Source organism: Phlebotomus papatasi, chromosome 2 (assembly GCF_024763615.1).
Source record: "Phlebotomus papatasi isolate M1 chromosome 2, Ppap_2.1, whole genome shotgun sequence".
Taxonomy (NCBI): Eukaryota; Metazoa; Arthropoda; class Insecta; order Diptera; family Psychodidae; genus Phlebotomus; species Phlebotomus papatasi.
In genome coordinates this window covers 828,669-845,272 of record NC_077223.1, presented here as the reverse complement: position 1 = coordinate 845,272, position 16,604 = coordinate 828,669, and the positions used below count along the sequence as shown (strand labels likewise).

The 16,604-nt window shown below is 32.5% G+C and overlaps 1 protein-coding gene across 8 annotated transcripts in view; it reads right to left on the bottom strand.

Annotated features, from left to right (window-relative positions):
* The window catches only part of LOC129802100 (MOB kinase activator-like 2), a 55,080-nt gene that overhangs the window by 12,083 nt on the left and 26,393 nt on the right, over positions 1-16,604 (bottom strand). For 7 of the 8 annotated variants that reach the window (XM_055847674.1, XM_055847672.1, XM_055847670.1 and 4 more), the window contains exons 2-4: positions 13,489-14,310; positions 2,188-2,348; positions 1,966-2,062 (exon numbers count right to left, since the gene is read on the bottom strand). In XM_055847674.1, the coding sequence (XP_055703649.1) occupies positions 1,966-2,062; positions 2,188-2,348; positions 13,489-13,670 (440 nt within the window). In that variant the 5' untranslated portion in view covers positions 13,671-14,310. The remainder of the gene's footprint in view (positions 1-1,965; positions 2,063-2,187; positions 2,349-13,488; positions 14,311-16,604) is intronic. The other variant, XM_055847677.1, reaches the window with a different exon arrangement.

Below are 16,604 nucleotides of genomic sequence, written 5' to 3'. Positions count from 1 at the left end.
TTTTGATTTTCTTTTATTTATTATTTAGGCAATTTCCTAAAATTTCACAATATTTGGAATAATCGTAAAATATACACACACAAAAAATATTTGCATAATATTGCTAAAATATTCGGAATATTCGAAAATATTCTCAATATTCGTGGGAATTTATGCAATATTCGTTAAGTAATCGTAAAATTCTTAAAGTCTTTTTCAATATTTTTAAGATATTCGCAAAATATTCAAAGTATTTGCAAAATATTCGCGGAATTTTTTGCAGAATTCATAAAAACAATCTCAATGTTTGAAAAATATTCGCAATATTCCTAAATATTTGCAGAATATTCAGAATAAGAATAATGAATCTGTAATATTCAAAAAATATTTGTAAAAAAATATTCGTCATATTCCTAATATTCGCGAATTATTCATAAAATATTCGCAATATTGGAAAAAATATTCGTAAAAAATTATTTTCTGAATATTCAAAATATTCGCGAGATTTTTGCACAATTCAAAAAATTTAGTATTTATTCCTAATATTCGCGAATTATTCGTAAAATATTCTTCAATATTGGAAGAAATATTCGAAAAAATTATTTTCTGAATATTCAATCAAAATATTTTCAAAATATTCGCAAAGTTTGCACAATTAAAAAATTTTAGTAAATATTTGCAGAATATCAGTAAATCAATAACAATATTCGCAAAGTATTTGTAATATTTGCAAATCTTGTTTTCAGTGTTTACCAGTTGAATACCCCTGAAAAAAAAATCTATCCAAAAATGTATAGGGGAAACTGGGGTACCACCAAACACTTTTGAAAGATGCGATTTTGACTGAATTTCCTAAGAAAACTGTGAATTTTAGAAAAATGTTGCTTACCCTATGTTATAGTCTTAGGTATAGGCTATATATTAATGTATACAAGGATGATGTGAAGCAGTTCAATTTTCCGTAAAAAGGAAAGTTGTATCACCATGCATTTTTCGCTTTTTTCCAATCACCCGGGGTACCAATAAACACTTTCTGGGGCACCAAAAAACACCTCATTTTCTCACCCATTGAAGTTATTTTGGACATTCACCACAACTCTTAATTATAAAGAAGTTATTGAAAATGTAACTAATTCTCAAAAAAGCACTGAAAAATTTAGAATGAGTGACCAAAATAGCAAAAAACTAAAGCACTGCACACCGAACATATTTTTCAATGGATTTTTCATCATTTTGACAACATTCGACTTCTGAATGGAAAGCAGCGCCACTAAAATCGTGGGAAACACTATACCTAAAGTTCAAATTTTGCGCGCTCTTCTGATTATTTGTAATAAAATCGAGAAATCATTCGTCAATCCTTGATTAAAATCATTTAAGAATCATTAAGAATCATTTAATGCAAAATAGGCTTCTTTGAACTATATTACTCCTGAGTCTTGAATGAAAATCCCATGAATGGATATAAATTTCTGAAATCGAACAAAGAGGGAGATGAAGAGTAAGAAAGATAAGAGGATAATTTTTGCCATTCAAGCTACGCTCGCGACATCTGCAATTGTGAGAAATTTGCCTGTTTGTTGGTGCCCCAAACTCAGTTTTGTGATGGATTTTATATTCTTTTAAAAAAATGTGAACATTAATTTCTTTAGTAGATACATAAATATTATCCCAAAACATGTAGGAAAGTACTGGTGTAGTGAAATTTGATGTAATATATTTCAGTTTTATTTTCCAGGTAGATATATAAATGACTAAAATTATCAAAATCTCACAATTTTGCGAAAAAAGATTCTTATTTCTAAACTACTTGAGCTATGTGGATCATTCTTTCTCTGGACAAGCATCCCTATAGTATCTATGATTTCATGTAAGTCTCATTCTCTGAAATCTTATACCTAATTAAAAAATCGCAGTGTTTGGTGGTACCCCTGTTTGGTGGTGCCCCAGTTTCCCCTAAAGAAATCTGCGTAAAGTCTTACTCACCTTGTTCCTGGTCCAGTCATATCTGGACATCCGGATGTCGTACAGAATTCACTTATAGTTCCGTACACCAAATTAACGTGTTCAAAGAGTGCCAGGGCTGCGGAAGAGATAAACAAATTTATTAATTTAACGCATGAGGAGGTGGTGGCGACAAGAAATAAAGAAGTTGAAAATGAAAAAAAAACTTGTAAAGCTTTTAATGCCATCGAGAAAAATACTTACTGTGTGACGCTAACCATTCATTATAGTCTAAGCCTGGCGGTAAATCCACTATTGCTTTCAAATCGGCATCCGGTAATTTTCTTTCGAGAACATTTTCTTCTAAATATAGTTTAGTATCACCTGCGTTTTGGTCACCGTCTCTCTCTTTGCGGCGGGCCTTTCTGCAATGACGCAAAAAAAAGAAAAATTTTTATTTTACGCGCAAATTAAGAAATTTTCGCTAATTGCAATCTGAATAAATTAGACACTTTACTAATTTGTACCAATTCATATACACTCTTGTTTTGGTACATTACATGAAAAAAACCTCAAAGAGAAAAACATGTTTTCCATTGTCTCGCAACAACAATATCAACGTGATCAACACATTTTGAGCAGTAGGCAAATGAGACAACAAGTTCATATTTTTATGAAAGACATTTGACTGTTCCTAACAATAGGACTCAACACGCGCATTTGTAAATTGCGTGGCAGTTAATTGGTGGAAAATAAATCGATCATTTGATGATGATTGGCTTAATATTTGAGTGTTGATACCTAAAGAATATAACCTCTGAGATCACTGACTTTTACACGTGGACAATTATATACTCAAAGTAAGAGAGAATTAACTAAATAAATAACACGACCTTTTGTGTTTGAGAGATAAACAAGAAAATATTCTCACTTAAAGTGACAATGGGTATTGCAAACTTACTTTATTTTTTAATTGTTTTTTTTTTTTGTACGTTATTTATTATCAGTAGCAATGACTTGGAGTTGAAAACTTTAAGAATTACCTCATTACAATGTACAATGCTGTATTTAAAATCAGCTTACACACTCAAAATGAATATGGTCATACTTTAAACAATAATGAATAACATTGATCGTGCATTTGATACTAAGGGCTCACATAGACTCAGGCTGATCCTCGAGAGTATTTAGTCCGTAAAATTTGGCAGTAAAGGATTAGATAAAGGAAATTCTAATGGTTTTGTAAAGTTTGATAAGTTTTGTACAGAAAGCGGCGTAATCAATTTGGATGCAATCCTAATGCTGAATTCACATTTGACAGAATGCAAGAAACGTCAAATAACAAGGCGACAATTTTTAGAAAAAATCTCAAACAGGAAAAATCAATTAAATTCGCGAAAAATAAAGAATCTATGTAGCGAAAGACTTCAAAGAATCATCGAAATTCTGACACACATTTTCGAATTGGAGAAAAGTTGCCTCATCGTTTTTTCTTAGTCAAATTCACTCATTTTTACTAGAACTATTAAGTAATCGCCTTAACTCTGAGACCAAGATTAAGATCAAGAAAATTTCAAGATTTTGGTATTCTGAAATCAAAAAATCAAGATAAAGAAGTCAAATCTGTTAAATGTCTTGGAATTTTGAAATTTAAGACACAAACCGTGTGGATATCAAGATTGAGCCCAAACAGAAGTAAACTTTGATTCTCCAATAGTGTCTTGGATAAAAGATAAATAGAACTCTATTTGCACAAAAAGTCGTTGAAGTTCGAAGAATTCAAATTCAATTTCGAATTTTCATACTAAATTTTCGAACAAGATGGGGTAAATTTATCAAATATCGCACTAAAAAGCTGGCAAAAGAGTTATTCAGTGATTATGGAGTGATTAAATACTAGGGCAAGAACAGTAAACATCGTTGTTATGCTTTTTTCCTCACAACAATGTGAAACCGTCACATTTTGACACTTGAGCACTTCGAAATTCGAACAGGATGTAACTTCCGCGACCTTGCGAAAGTATTAAGAAGTAAGAAAGTAGATTTTCGAACTTTTCAAGATCTACTTCTGTACGGAAAGATTAGCAATTCTGGAATCAATATTTCAAGATTTCAAGATGTCAACTTTCTTGTTTTCTTGAAATAATTCCAAGAACCTCTCGGAGGTGCTTTAAATTTTCAAGATACTAACAATTTGAAGAGTTTCATACAGAAACCTGCTGATGTCGCTAATCCTCGTAAATTTCATTAGACCTCGTGAATTTAGAATCCCTCCTTGATCCTCTAAATCTAGGTCTGATCCCTGAGCCGATGACTGTGTCTATTTTAAAGGCTCATATTTTAAAGGCATTTAACCACTGCGTACAAAGCTGGCAGACATGAAATCGCTCGAAAACTGACCGAATCATAGTTGGCACGCATGAAAAATTGCTCGAATTGCTTTTCAGATGGTTCAGAAAGTTCAGAAAACATTAATACGAACAATAATATCTTGCTGATCGTATTACTCCACTCAGGACCTCAGGAGTCCATCAAGTCTAATAAAAAGTGAAGCTACTTTTCACTTTTCTTTGTAAAAATTTTGCAGATATTGCACCGTGTCTTAAACAAGTTTGCTAGTAGTTCTTGTATTATTTCGGCGAACATTATGAAATATGCATATTTAGATAGCTTTCAATGCACGATTTCGAAATATATCAGACTGATAAGTCAATTCGCTTTAGGAAAAAACTTGCCAATAGTCTTCAGTGCCTCTATGCAAAAACGTACGGAAAAATGAAATGTCGAGAGGCCCCTGACTCCACTACAGTGCACTCTTTCTAACACTCGTAGTTTTCCATTTGAAATTTTGCACATTAACACCTCTCCTTCCGTCTGTTCTTATTCTTAATATTAATGTTATATGTGACACCATCACGGTGAGATATACTTAAAGTAGAGTTTGTTTTATTTATTTTGATGTACCGGGACATCTTAGCCATGTTCTTCATTATACAATTTACAAATTTTATTTGGTTTACGAAATATCGTGAAAATGTTCGAACTCACAACTGTGAGAGTCAAGTCAGAGGCCTCACCGCACAAGGAGACCCCCTAAATACGAATTATATATTATCCGTAATCGAAAAATACGAATTAACTACCGATTGTAAATTTTAAATCTTAAAGATTTATCACGGAATTAAGGGAATAGTTATTATAATGTAACGACCGTATTTCACAATTTTTATCGCCACTTATGAGATTTGCCGTTTTGAATTTTCACTCAAAATGCAAACATTTTCAAATTAATCTCTCTGGATTCAACTCATTTAGCTTCAAAGTGCTAATATTACTACTATATGATGCTAATTAATCTTATGAGTTAGGGAAAGTATAAAATTAATATCTTTGGCAGTTCCTTCCTACATAACCGATTGGATGAACAATTGGTTCGTAAAATGAGATATTGCGACGACCAAGAGATAAAGAATGAATTAAAAAAAAGAAGAAAAATTAATGAGTCATAAATAAGTAATGAATAAAGAAAAGATTCTCGAAAAAGGTCTAACTGTTTTGTTTTTAAGTTCACCATACAGAGAGTCTTGTTTATTGGTTTTCATACACTAATAATTTATTTGTTTGCTGCATTAGTTCTATCTCAAGGTCTTCATAATAATGTCTGGGTCTCGATGGAAAAAGAAATAGTGCTGGGTGAGCATATGAGTGAGAAAAGAAAATTTCCTCAATTTACATCCATTTCTTGTTTTTCTTCGTACACTGCGAAAAATATTTCAGTGGTGTGATTTTTTTTCAACAACACACAAGCAACTGCATTTACTGGAGTGTGGGTTGATCCTGATGCCCCATAAATCCGCCAACACTTTATTATTATTGTAACTTGTTCTGTCAAGGTCTTTCTTACGTTTAGTTTATTTTAAGTGCGTATCTATCACCTGATGACCTTTTGTTTATTCCATTTCAAAATTGCTTTTTAACCCTTTTCTTCGTTGATAGATTGAACTATCTATCCGGCGAAGAAAATTTCTTTGATTCTCTATCCATTTTGTTTTTTTCTATCATGATTTGAATATCTTTTTTATCACAAGGCGAATTATTGATTAATAATATTACAATAAACTTAAGAAAATTCCTCGAATTTGCTAAAACTCTTCAGTAGGACACACAATTGAAACATTTCTTTTTTAAACATGGTTTTGAAACTCTAATGTCAAGCACATAATAACGTTTGACTTTTCAATGAGAGTAAAGGCCTCTACACACTAGAGAAATTAATGTCCATATTGAAGAGTATTTCCTGCACAAACGTATGGAATTTTTCTTGAATATGGACATAAATTTCTCTAGTCTGTATAGGCCATACGAAAAAAATGACAAAATTTTCCAAACATTTTTTGTGTGTTTACAAACATCTAGGAACAAATGTTTGTAAAAGAACAAAAAATACTCGTCAAATGATAATCTTACGGAAGATATTTGTGAAAAAACTACCAACTTTGACGAACTTGTTTGTAGGTTATAAAATTTACGAGCATTTCGTAAGTCCCCAGTAGGAATTTACAAACATTTACGAACGATTTTACAATTCTTTTTTCTACGTAGAGACTTTTATGGCCGCACAATAACTTTTGTTTAGTAAATATGTTTTCAATATTTCAGTGAGAGTGAATGAGACCTAGATCTAGTCATCTCGCTCACTCTCATAGGCAATTCCGACAACATATTTACATAGCAAAATTTATTGTTTTATGGGTATTAGGCTAAATGTGAGGAGTAATAATGTAAAATTCGAAAAAATACTTACAAAACAAAAACAAATGTGCAAACCCCATGTGATTCAAAAATTTCGGAATGAAATCTTAATGAAAATTTCGGAATCTGGGAATGAGCGAATCCGCGAGTACTTGGATTACCTCAGTCAACTCACTTAATTGAATGATATAGCAAATTTCTGGGCTTCTTGTAACATTCTACGGTTCCCTTACATAAACAGGAAGATGACTTAGTAAGATAGGTTTTTGAAATGGAGAACAATGAGCAACCTTTTGAGGCGTATTAGCTGTCCAAATGTACAACCTAGTTGTCCAAAATTAGAGTCAAATTCACCACTATATATCAATTCATTTATAAACGTATTAAAACTAATTTTAGTAAAAAAAGACGATAAATAGCTTGACAAGTTTTTAAACAATCCTTCTGAAAAGAGAGTAACAAAAATATCAATTAGTATTGAAAATATCACACTTCAAACTTGCAACATCGATGCTTATAAGTAGATTGTCCAAAATTATGAGCATTTACCTTATAGGCAATTTTGAAAAAATACCTACAAAACAAAAACAAATGTGCGAACCCCATGTGATTCAAAAATTTCGTTTTTCTTTAGAACATCCAATTCTTCTTTGTCAGAATTTGTGTTATTTGGGACAGCAAGAACGGTTCATCTTAATAGACTTGCATTGGAAGAGATCACAAAGACAAGAGGTTTAGACAAGATAAGGCATGGGGGAAGAGTGAAGCAAAGGAGTGAGAAGAAATCAAAAGAATCGTAGATGGATAAGTTGAAGAGAAGTTTTGCAATACGGTAAAATTGTAGCAATGAGGTTCTTTTCTCATGAATATTTAAAGAAAAAAAAAAAGAATAAGAGACGTGATGGAGAGGGAATTAAGAAAAAAAAATTGCTCATGAGCTGGATTTGACCGTTATAATTGTTATTATTGTACATTACTTGTCTTCATTGTTCATATGAATATTGTACTGTGGTAAATGGTATAAGAAGTAGATTATTTTCTTTGATTTCTCACATTTAGCACATTGGCTGGAATTATACCAAAAAATAATAATATTCACATAGCGTACAATTTCACAATTGTACACCGTCATGTCACAGTCTTTTTGGTGTGGCTAGTCGAGTGTGACTCAGGTTGACGCCAAAAGATGTTGGTTAATCCCTCCTGAAAAATGAGGTGCGTAATTTATGGAATTGGTAATTCCTGCAAATCCAATATTCAATAACATAAGAGGAAAATGAATGTTGTATCACACAAAAAAAGTTCTTTTTCCTTCAACAAGAATTTTCACTGATATTTTTGAAACTCCAAAATGACATTGAAAAGTCAATCTAAAAAATTTCATATTTGTCAAACGAATCCTTTTTCCTCATACAATCGACATTCAAATCTATTTGAAATTCATCCTCTATTGAACTATATAACGTTGTACATTCTGCTCGGTATACAATAATTCACATTGAATGCACATTATTTTGCTGGTTGGTCTGTCAAGACAATAAACTCTTTCACTCATTCGAATGTCATTGGGTGATGAGACGAGTTTGTGGAAGACTTTTATTGTTATGTAGACTTGAGGCTATTTTAATTAAGATGTTGTTCAAGCAAAACTCCCGTAGTTGTTCCTGGATGTTACAAAACAAACAAATTTCTACTCAGTAGAAGCATTGTTACACTTTTAAACCAAATACTGTAGATATATTTGGGGGATAAACAGGAAAATATGTTTAAAACTTAGTGTCAGGACGGTTTAAGGTCGTAGATATATTAACTTAGACCGCATTGGTCAAAAAGTTAATTCTAAACAAACTTATGGAAAGTGACACATTAACATTTCTATGTTAATGTGTTTTGACTTTAAGTTCTCATTAGACCGAATAATTTCTTTTTTAACATATCCATATTTGACTTTTGCTTCTACAGAATTGTCATGTCACGTGAGATTTAATTAGACAACTTTTGTGCTGATTTCTTATAGTTTTTGATAGGAAGGGGAAAGCGCGCTACCTTCGAACAACTTAAGCTTCGGACAACTCAATTTTTTCTCTATGTTTTTAATGGATTTACCCATCATGGCTCTTTTCTGAAAATTTGAGGCATTGAACTAAGATATTAATCGGCCTAATTCATTAAAATCGTATTGACAGTTTTACGTGTATAATGTAAATATTGTATATAGATAAGTAGTTATAAGGTTTCCCGTTTGTGAAATATATCAGAAGAAGAAGAAGAATAAAGTGTGAATTGGAACGGAAATGCTTCGTAGTTATGCCCAAAGCACAATAATTTTTGTTTAGTAAACATTTTTTGACATTTCAATGAGCGTGAGTGAGATCTAGATCTAGTCATCTCGCTCATTCTCATGGGAAATTTTGAAAACATGTTTACAAACAAAAGCTATTGTGCGCTGGTCATTATACTGCAGTGACGTGAATGAGATATTAATCCAGATTTAATTCAAGGAGAGCATTCAGCAGTAGGTGAGACTAGGGCAAAATTTGTCAAAACGAAAATTTCAATATTCACTATTTTCTAAAATAAAAGAGACTTAGGCTTGAAATTTTTATTAAAGATAGCCTTTATGAACCTTCTTAAATTCACAAAGTTTCAAGGGATTCGAGGAAGGTTTATGTAAAATAAAAAGTAATGAAATTTTGAGCCCTATTTTTGGAATATTTGGCTTACAGAAAATATCAATAATAATTAGCTCAATTTAAGCACATTTCTCGTTAAGATAGAGAAAAATTATCTTCGACAAAGTTATAGAGGAATAAATTTCCTATAAAAATATGTCTATTTGATATTTTTAACGTTTGCGAGAGTAAAACGTCACAAATTATCCGAAGACTGACAAAATTTGCCCCAGCAATTTTGAGAATCTCCACAAAATCGACGTTTAGAAAACGATTCGAAAATCACATTTCTTTCGAGATAGAGGAAATTGTCTTCTGCATTGTTGTAGAGCAGTAAATTTCCTATAAGAATATGCTCATATTTTCGAGACGTTGAACAATCCATCCGGATAACGAAGCGGACATCTTTCATATTGTCTCGCAATTATCCGGATTACAAGGCGGTCACTGTACTAATTTTCAGGATAAGGTTAAGGTGTAACCGGTATAACCTAAGAACAGACAAAAATATTTCATAAAACTGTTCGTAAATGTTTGTGAATTTCTACTGGGCACTTACGAAATGCTCGTAAAGCGTATTATCCACAAAACAGGCCGTATTCGTAAGTCTGCAATTTTTTTACACATTGTTCTAAGCATGATCACTTGACGAGAATTTTTTATACTTTTATAAATATTTGTTTGTACATTTTTGTTTATTTGACAAAACTTTGCGAGTAAATAACAAAATTTTACGAACAGTTTTGTGTATTTACATACCAAGTGATAATGTTACGCAATATTTGTGAAAAAATACAAACTTTTACGAAGTTTTTAGTGCTGTCAATAGGGGGTTTGTCGGGCAATTGGTAAGAGCGTTCGGTTTTGGGACGTAGCGAGCCCCAGCTCGACTCCCAAGAAACAATTTTTTTAAAATATAGTGTTGTAGAAATCCTTAAGTAAGGCACTATAGAACCAAAAATCTTTTTATTTGCTTATAACGCTCTTGGTTCCATCACTGAGATTACTATAAGTAAAGTGTCGCACTCTTAAGGATCTTAAGAGCGTCTATAGGAATTTCAACAGAAAATTCTCACTTTAAGTTTTTTAAATGGGCACTAAAAGACTTTTTTAATACTTGGTTCTGTAAGGCAGCTATTTTGCTTCTTGGGCTGCCACAGTTGTGAGTTCGAGTCCCGCCCGGTACAAACTTAACGAATTTTAACGATTTACGAGACTTTTGCAGAATTTCACTAACATTTACGAACAATTTAAAAAAAAATATTTTTCTGTGTTGCCTGTTCGTACTTATGACTTTTTCGCACAGATCTATCACTATAAATGATTTCGAAGAACCACGAAATTATGAGTAAAATTAAGTAATGCCGCAACGGTATATCATTGAACTTTTGAGTCGAGTATCTCGCCATGTATTGGCCACTCTCTTAGTACAACATTAAAATAAGATCCAAGATTATGTCAACTTATGATAATGAAAAGATAAAACAAAATGCCATCGAACTATCTTATACTGTTCATCATTGTTTGAGAAAATAGCTCCATTAAGTCAACAAGTTTATCTTCTATTGCAAAGTAATTCGCCTTTTTTGATAACAATTTATCATATGTAACCAAACCTAGTCCCTAACCAAATTTTCTTTAATAAATAATATATTACAAGGAAACGATAAGTCAGATAAATCTCTATTGAATCAAGATATTCTTGTACAAGAGTCATATATTGTAGCAATATGACTCATAATAATTCTTCACATGGATGTCTGACACTATTGAGAAATCCAACTTTCACTTTTCATTCTAGTCATCATTTTGCCAATCATTGTTCTCGTGGTCCATTAAACAAAAAGTTGTTGTATATTTTATGAAATTGAGAAAGTGAAATCATATCAGTGGTCCACTTATCATCTCTCTCTCTCTCAAGTGTCTCGTCATGACAACATTGAGAGACGCGCAATGGTGAAATAATTTTCACGATTATGGTGAAACGGTGTTGTATAACTTTTTAAATCATCCAACAATTGCTTGGTGTGTGCCAAGTGTTTAATGTAAGGACATAATGCTACTACATGTTTATCGTTCTAAATTCGAAATAACACCTTAACCTTTCCACCCAATATCAATCACAGAAACTCGACGTCTGTGACATATGAACGAAATTAATTTCACAGCGATATCGTGGAAAATTCTTGAAAAACTCGTCAAGCGATGCAAAAAAAAATTGCGGTGAGGCTTTTTTTTCCTTCATCCAGCCATATCAATAAAAATAAGAGACATTGGTCATATAATCTAAAATTAGAACATCAATTCTTTTTTACACTACCTCAAATATATCATGTTTGAAGTTAGATTAAGGAGGAACCTTATGTTTAGGCTATAAAAACTCAATTTTTGGTGTGTTACACAAATTGATATTATAAAATTTTCAAGAGTAATAATAACAATGCGACAAAACGTTATAGAGATCTATAGGAAAGAATTTAGTACATGTTTAATTTTAGCACAAAAACCATTTAGTACTTCCAGGATTTTCTAGAAAAAACTTTGAGGGAGTTTATTACTTGAAAGTGTTATTTGATTCGAGTTCCCTAATCTAATGTTCTATTCTTGTTTTAAAGCATTCATTCACAGTTCATTTCTTAAAAATTGAACTACCTTAAATTAATGTATACAAACTAGGTCTAATGGTGTTTAGTTATTTACAGAAGAAGAATTTTTCGCGGTTATTTTAATACAACAAAGTTATATATTCTTCTTTTTCTTCTTGTTTCTTATAGCAAGAAACACGGTTATACTGTTATACAGTTCGAAGTCAGGCGTAACACGATGTCTGCATTACATAGTATTATACCAAAAATCTCGATAATTTCGTAATTCCTCCCGAAGTTATACTATTTTTATACCTAGGAAGTCTAGACAACTTTTCCAACAATATAAGGCGACTTTACGATTATTATTTGTGGTAGAAGTAGTATACTTCATTGAAGGATTGCGACAGTCCCCCGTTGTCGCTAAAGAAAGGACAAATTACTAATCCTTGCGTAATCAAAACCCAATCTTTTGAAAGTTTTGTAAGAACGCTAAAAAGGTCTTCAGACTAGAGGAGGATCAGCCCAGTTTCCGAAGACTTAGAAAGAAATTACATCAGCACAGCCACATGGGTAAACCTTAGATCTGAAGTGTAGCTGGTATCACTTGTCACGCTATGTTAAATTCCCATAAGGTGACTGGTAGTTGTTCAGGTATTCTTGTACTGTGGTACCAACCGCGAACTTTCATTGCTAGGCTATTCTCAGTCTGAAGACTGTTATTGATCGTTTAAGAACGATAGGGTAACCGGTGGCCCAGAACAAAATTTTTCCTACAACAAATTGAAATTATAATGATGTTCTGGGCCCTGGATTGAACTGGAGTAGCCAATCCGGTCTCCGTAACTGAAGAATCCTGAGCTTGACACTCCCCATTCTTTGGACAAACTAAGACTGGGTCTATCTCACCACGAACACCTTGTTGCGGTACCGTTCTGGAGAGTGGGAAGTGACTTACGACTTTCAAATTATAACCGTTGTAATCTTAATAGAAGAAATGACTTCTACAATGTTACTCTCTAAAAACTCAGAAGTAGTGTTTTTTTCTGACCTTCCTCAATTTTTGCCCATCTCCTTGTCATACCGTATAACAATTTGTATAACAAACCAAGGGATCGTCGTGTAACAGTCAGTTCTTCAATGATGGGACTAGGCTAGATCTGAGTAAAAACTTTTTCATCAGTTCAACACATAACCTTCCTCCTTAGTAAATTTATAGGCAAAATGACCTTGCGATAAAATTTCTCTTCTTCATAATTTCTGATCCTGACAAATGTGTCGTCGTTAGAGACAAAAATTGGCATGGTCTCTGTCTATTTGCTAATCCAAGATCGCAAATTTGATCTCGATCTATATAGCATTAATAAATCATGCTGTTTTTTTTTGTTTTCTTTCATAACATAACCAAAATCCACAGAGAGATCTTCTATCCGAGCATCAGTGAACATACATAAATTATTTTGAAAACAACTAGTCTTTCTTTTTTTTTGGTTGTTAGTCTCTGCACTAAAAAAAAATAGAAAACTCCATTGTATTTGAGTGTTGGAGATACTTACGCAACAAGCCCACCAAGAAATGCTACCGGTCCATTGCCGATTAAACGAATTTTCCGGTGGCAAGAATCAAAAAGTGATGTTCTTGCGTGAGTCTGTGGCGATGGATGTGAATGAATGCCCACAATTCCACCTCCACCTGCTGATGGACCGTGACCCACTATGTGAGCTGGAGATCGCAACATTTAAATTTGGAACGAGCTGGGTACAAAATGTCTCTTCACTTTGGTTTGCAACTTTATGGTAATTTTTCTTTCCTTTATTTATTTATTTGTATTTATTTATTTTTTCGGTGTGTGTCACACTTCTTTGTGTCACACACCAAAAACGTACTTGTGGCCTTTTTTATCAATAGTCTTCCCTCTTTAAACAATTACACAATTAATTTTTCACTAGACAGCCACAAAACCCCAAGAAATGATTCCTGAGTGTCACATTCAGTGTTTTTCTTTGTTTAATTTTCCCTTCCTGTATTAACCGTTAAAATTCTTTTATTTTTTTTTAAAGTATTTTTTTCTCACTTGTCACATTGAATTTTCCACCCTGATACTCTCTTGCAGCAGAACTGGTCCTTCGTTGCAAATAAAACACTCAATTTTGAGTAAAAATCCACCCTTATTCCTTTCAAATTTGGAAGCATGAGAAATTACGTGTTCACTTTGGTACAACTTTTCACTCAATTAACTCATTGATAAAGCACTTTTAGGTTCTTTCCTGGGTATGCTCCTCTATCTCTCATCCTTATCACACTCACACTGTTTCATTTTCTGTTGAAACATACAGAAAGAAGCTGATTGTACCAGGCACATTCTTTATCACAAAACACTGCAAATGTGGGAGGGAAGAGAAATTAGCTTTGTAATTAGTCAAATGTACGTTATTCTATATCTTTTCCGTGTGTATTTTAATACTACTTTTCTGTCTTATCATTTCGTCTGTATAATCTCATGCTATCTCTCTTTATCAATGGTTCTTACTCCCTCTATTTCCTTTTTCTGTTTCATTCACCTTTCCAATGAAGTTGAGACAAAAATTTCTCTGAGTATGATGAAATACAATTGAAATTGAGATAATAAGACATCATTTATTTCATTATTGTATATGAGTGAAGAATGTTGAAAAAAAATGGAAAACTCCATTTGAAGTCTATGTTCCAGTTTAGAGCGGTTAAGTCATTAACAAATTTAATGGAGGTGTGAAACACCTCCTCCCCAGGGTGCACTGCCCTCTAACGGAGAAAATACAAGAACATAACCTACTAAAATTGATTGTACTATCTTTTTCTATGAATTAGAAACTAAGTTTTTCTTCTGAAAACTTCTCTCCAAGTAAGCTCTACTGGTTTAAGAAAATTTACGATAGGGGAAAGCACGCTATCTGTGGACAACCGAAACTTCGAACAAGTAATTTTTTTTCAACACGTTTTTAATGAATTTGATCCATTTATAAGATTATAATTTAATACCTAGTTTTCCTATTTTTCGCTAAAAGTGTGCCGATCTGCCGATTTTTGTGAAAGAACATGTCATGTTCAACATGCCGATCTGTCGATTTCTGTACAAATTGTGCTGATCTGTCGATTTCTTAGCACAATAATGCCAATCTGTCGATTTTTACCTCTAGATCGGCAGAATTTTGCCGATCACCGCTCACGATACACTCTGAGAGCCATTTATTTATCCCTTGTACGAAATGCACGTACATCGCACAACTTACAAAAAAGTTTGTAAAAGTTTATATTTTTCTCAAGTTCATACATTATTGTTTATCTAAAAAACTTTACTAATAAATGACATAATTTTACAAACATTTTTCGTGAGTTCACGAAAATTTAGAAACAAATAGTTGGAAAATAAAAAAAGATGCTCGTCAAATGATCATGTTAAGAACAATGTTTGTGGAAAAAACACAAACTATTATGAACATTTACGAACAAATGTTTGTAGAAGAACAAAAAATGTTCATCAAATGATTATCTTACTAAAGATGTTTGTGGTAAACGTACAAATTTTTACGAACAATTTTGTGGGTTATACGATTTACGTACATTTCCCAAGAACCCATTAGAAATTCACAAACATTTACGAACAATTTTACAAAAATGTTTTTTCTTTGTAAGGAAAAATTTAAATTCTGCTTTTGGATTTCTTAAGGATTTCTTCGAATAAACCTTTCGAAGTTGATTCAGGAGTAGATCATGTTATAGTCGTTTGAGAGTTAGTCAATTTTATTAAAAACTATTTGAAATTTCAAAAATTTTTCAATATTTTCACAAATCTTATCATAATAAAATATTAAAAATAATAGGAATTTAAAACGAAAACCTCATTTCGGAGTTGTAGGGTGAAAGAAACATCTATTGACACTTTGAGAATTCATGTCAGCACCTATTGATACCCTACTCTGTACCATTTGGGATATGAAATTTGAACATCTCTGCTTATAGCAAAAGGTATATTACAGAAAAAACGTTATATTACTTATATTTTAGTAGATCCATTAAATAATTTTCAACATTTTGACAAAAGTCTCAATAGGGGTTCCCTATCGAACAGACGTTCCTCCGACCCTAATTGCTTTGAATGTCAAAGCTTATTCGAACGCTCCAAGGCAGTTTCTCCAAGAAAAAAAAATACTAAGATCGGTTTCGAAAATCAAGGAAGACATTTTACTTATCGTTTCGTCCGCGTAGCTGAAGTATATTACTTGTTCGAATGTCAAAGTGTCTCGCGTATCAACATGTGTCACTTATTATTAAGTTGAGGGAATAAAAATAAACAGCAACGCCGATCATAATATTAGTAACTTAATTAAAGTTTCCCTTACAATTCATTTGATATCTTCTAAACCTTGACCGAAAACTTAGTTTGAAATTTCGAAATTGAGTTTGGTGTTTTCGAACATCAACGACATTTTCTGTTAAATACCTTCTTCTTTTTCTTCTTCTATTTTATGTAAGGCTGTCGGACTCACTCGGATCCATATAGCCATACCTTTCAGCCTAATGGAGAAGTTTGACACTTGTCAAAATAAGAACTCCACACTTTAAACTTCGAAGCATCTTCGAATATTTTGTTGAAAACCTTTCGAAAAACTAACTGAAATTTCCTAATGAAAGC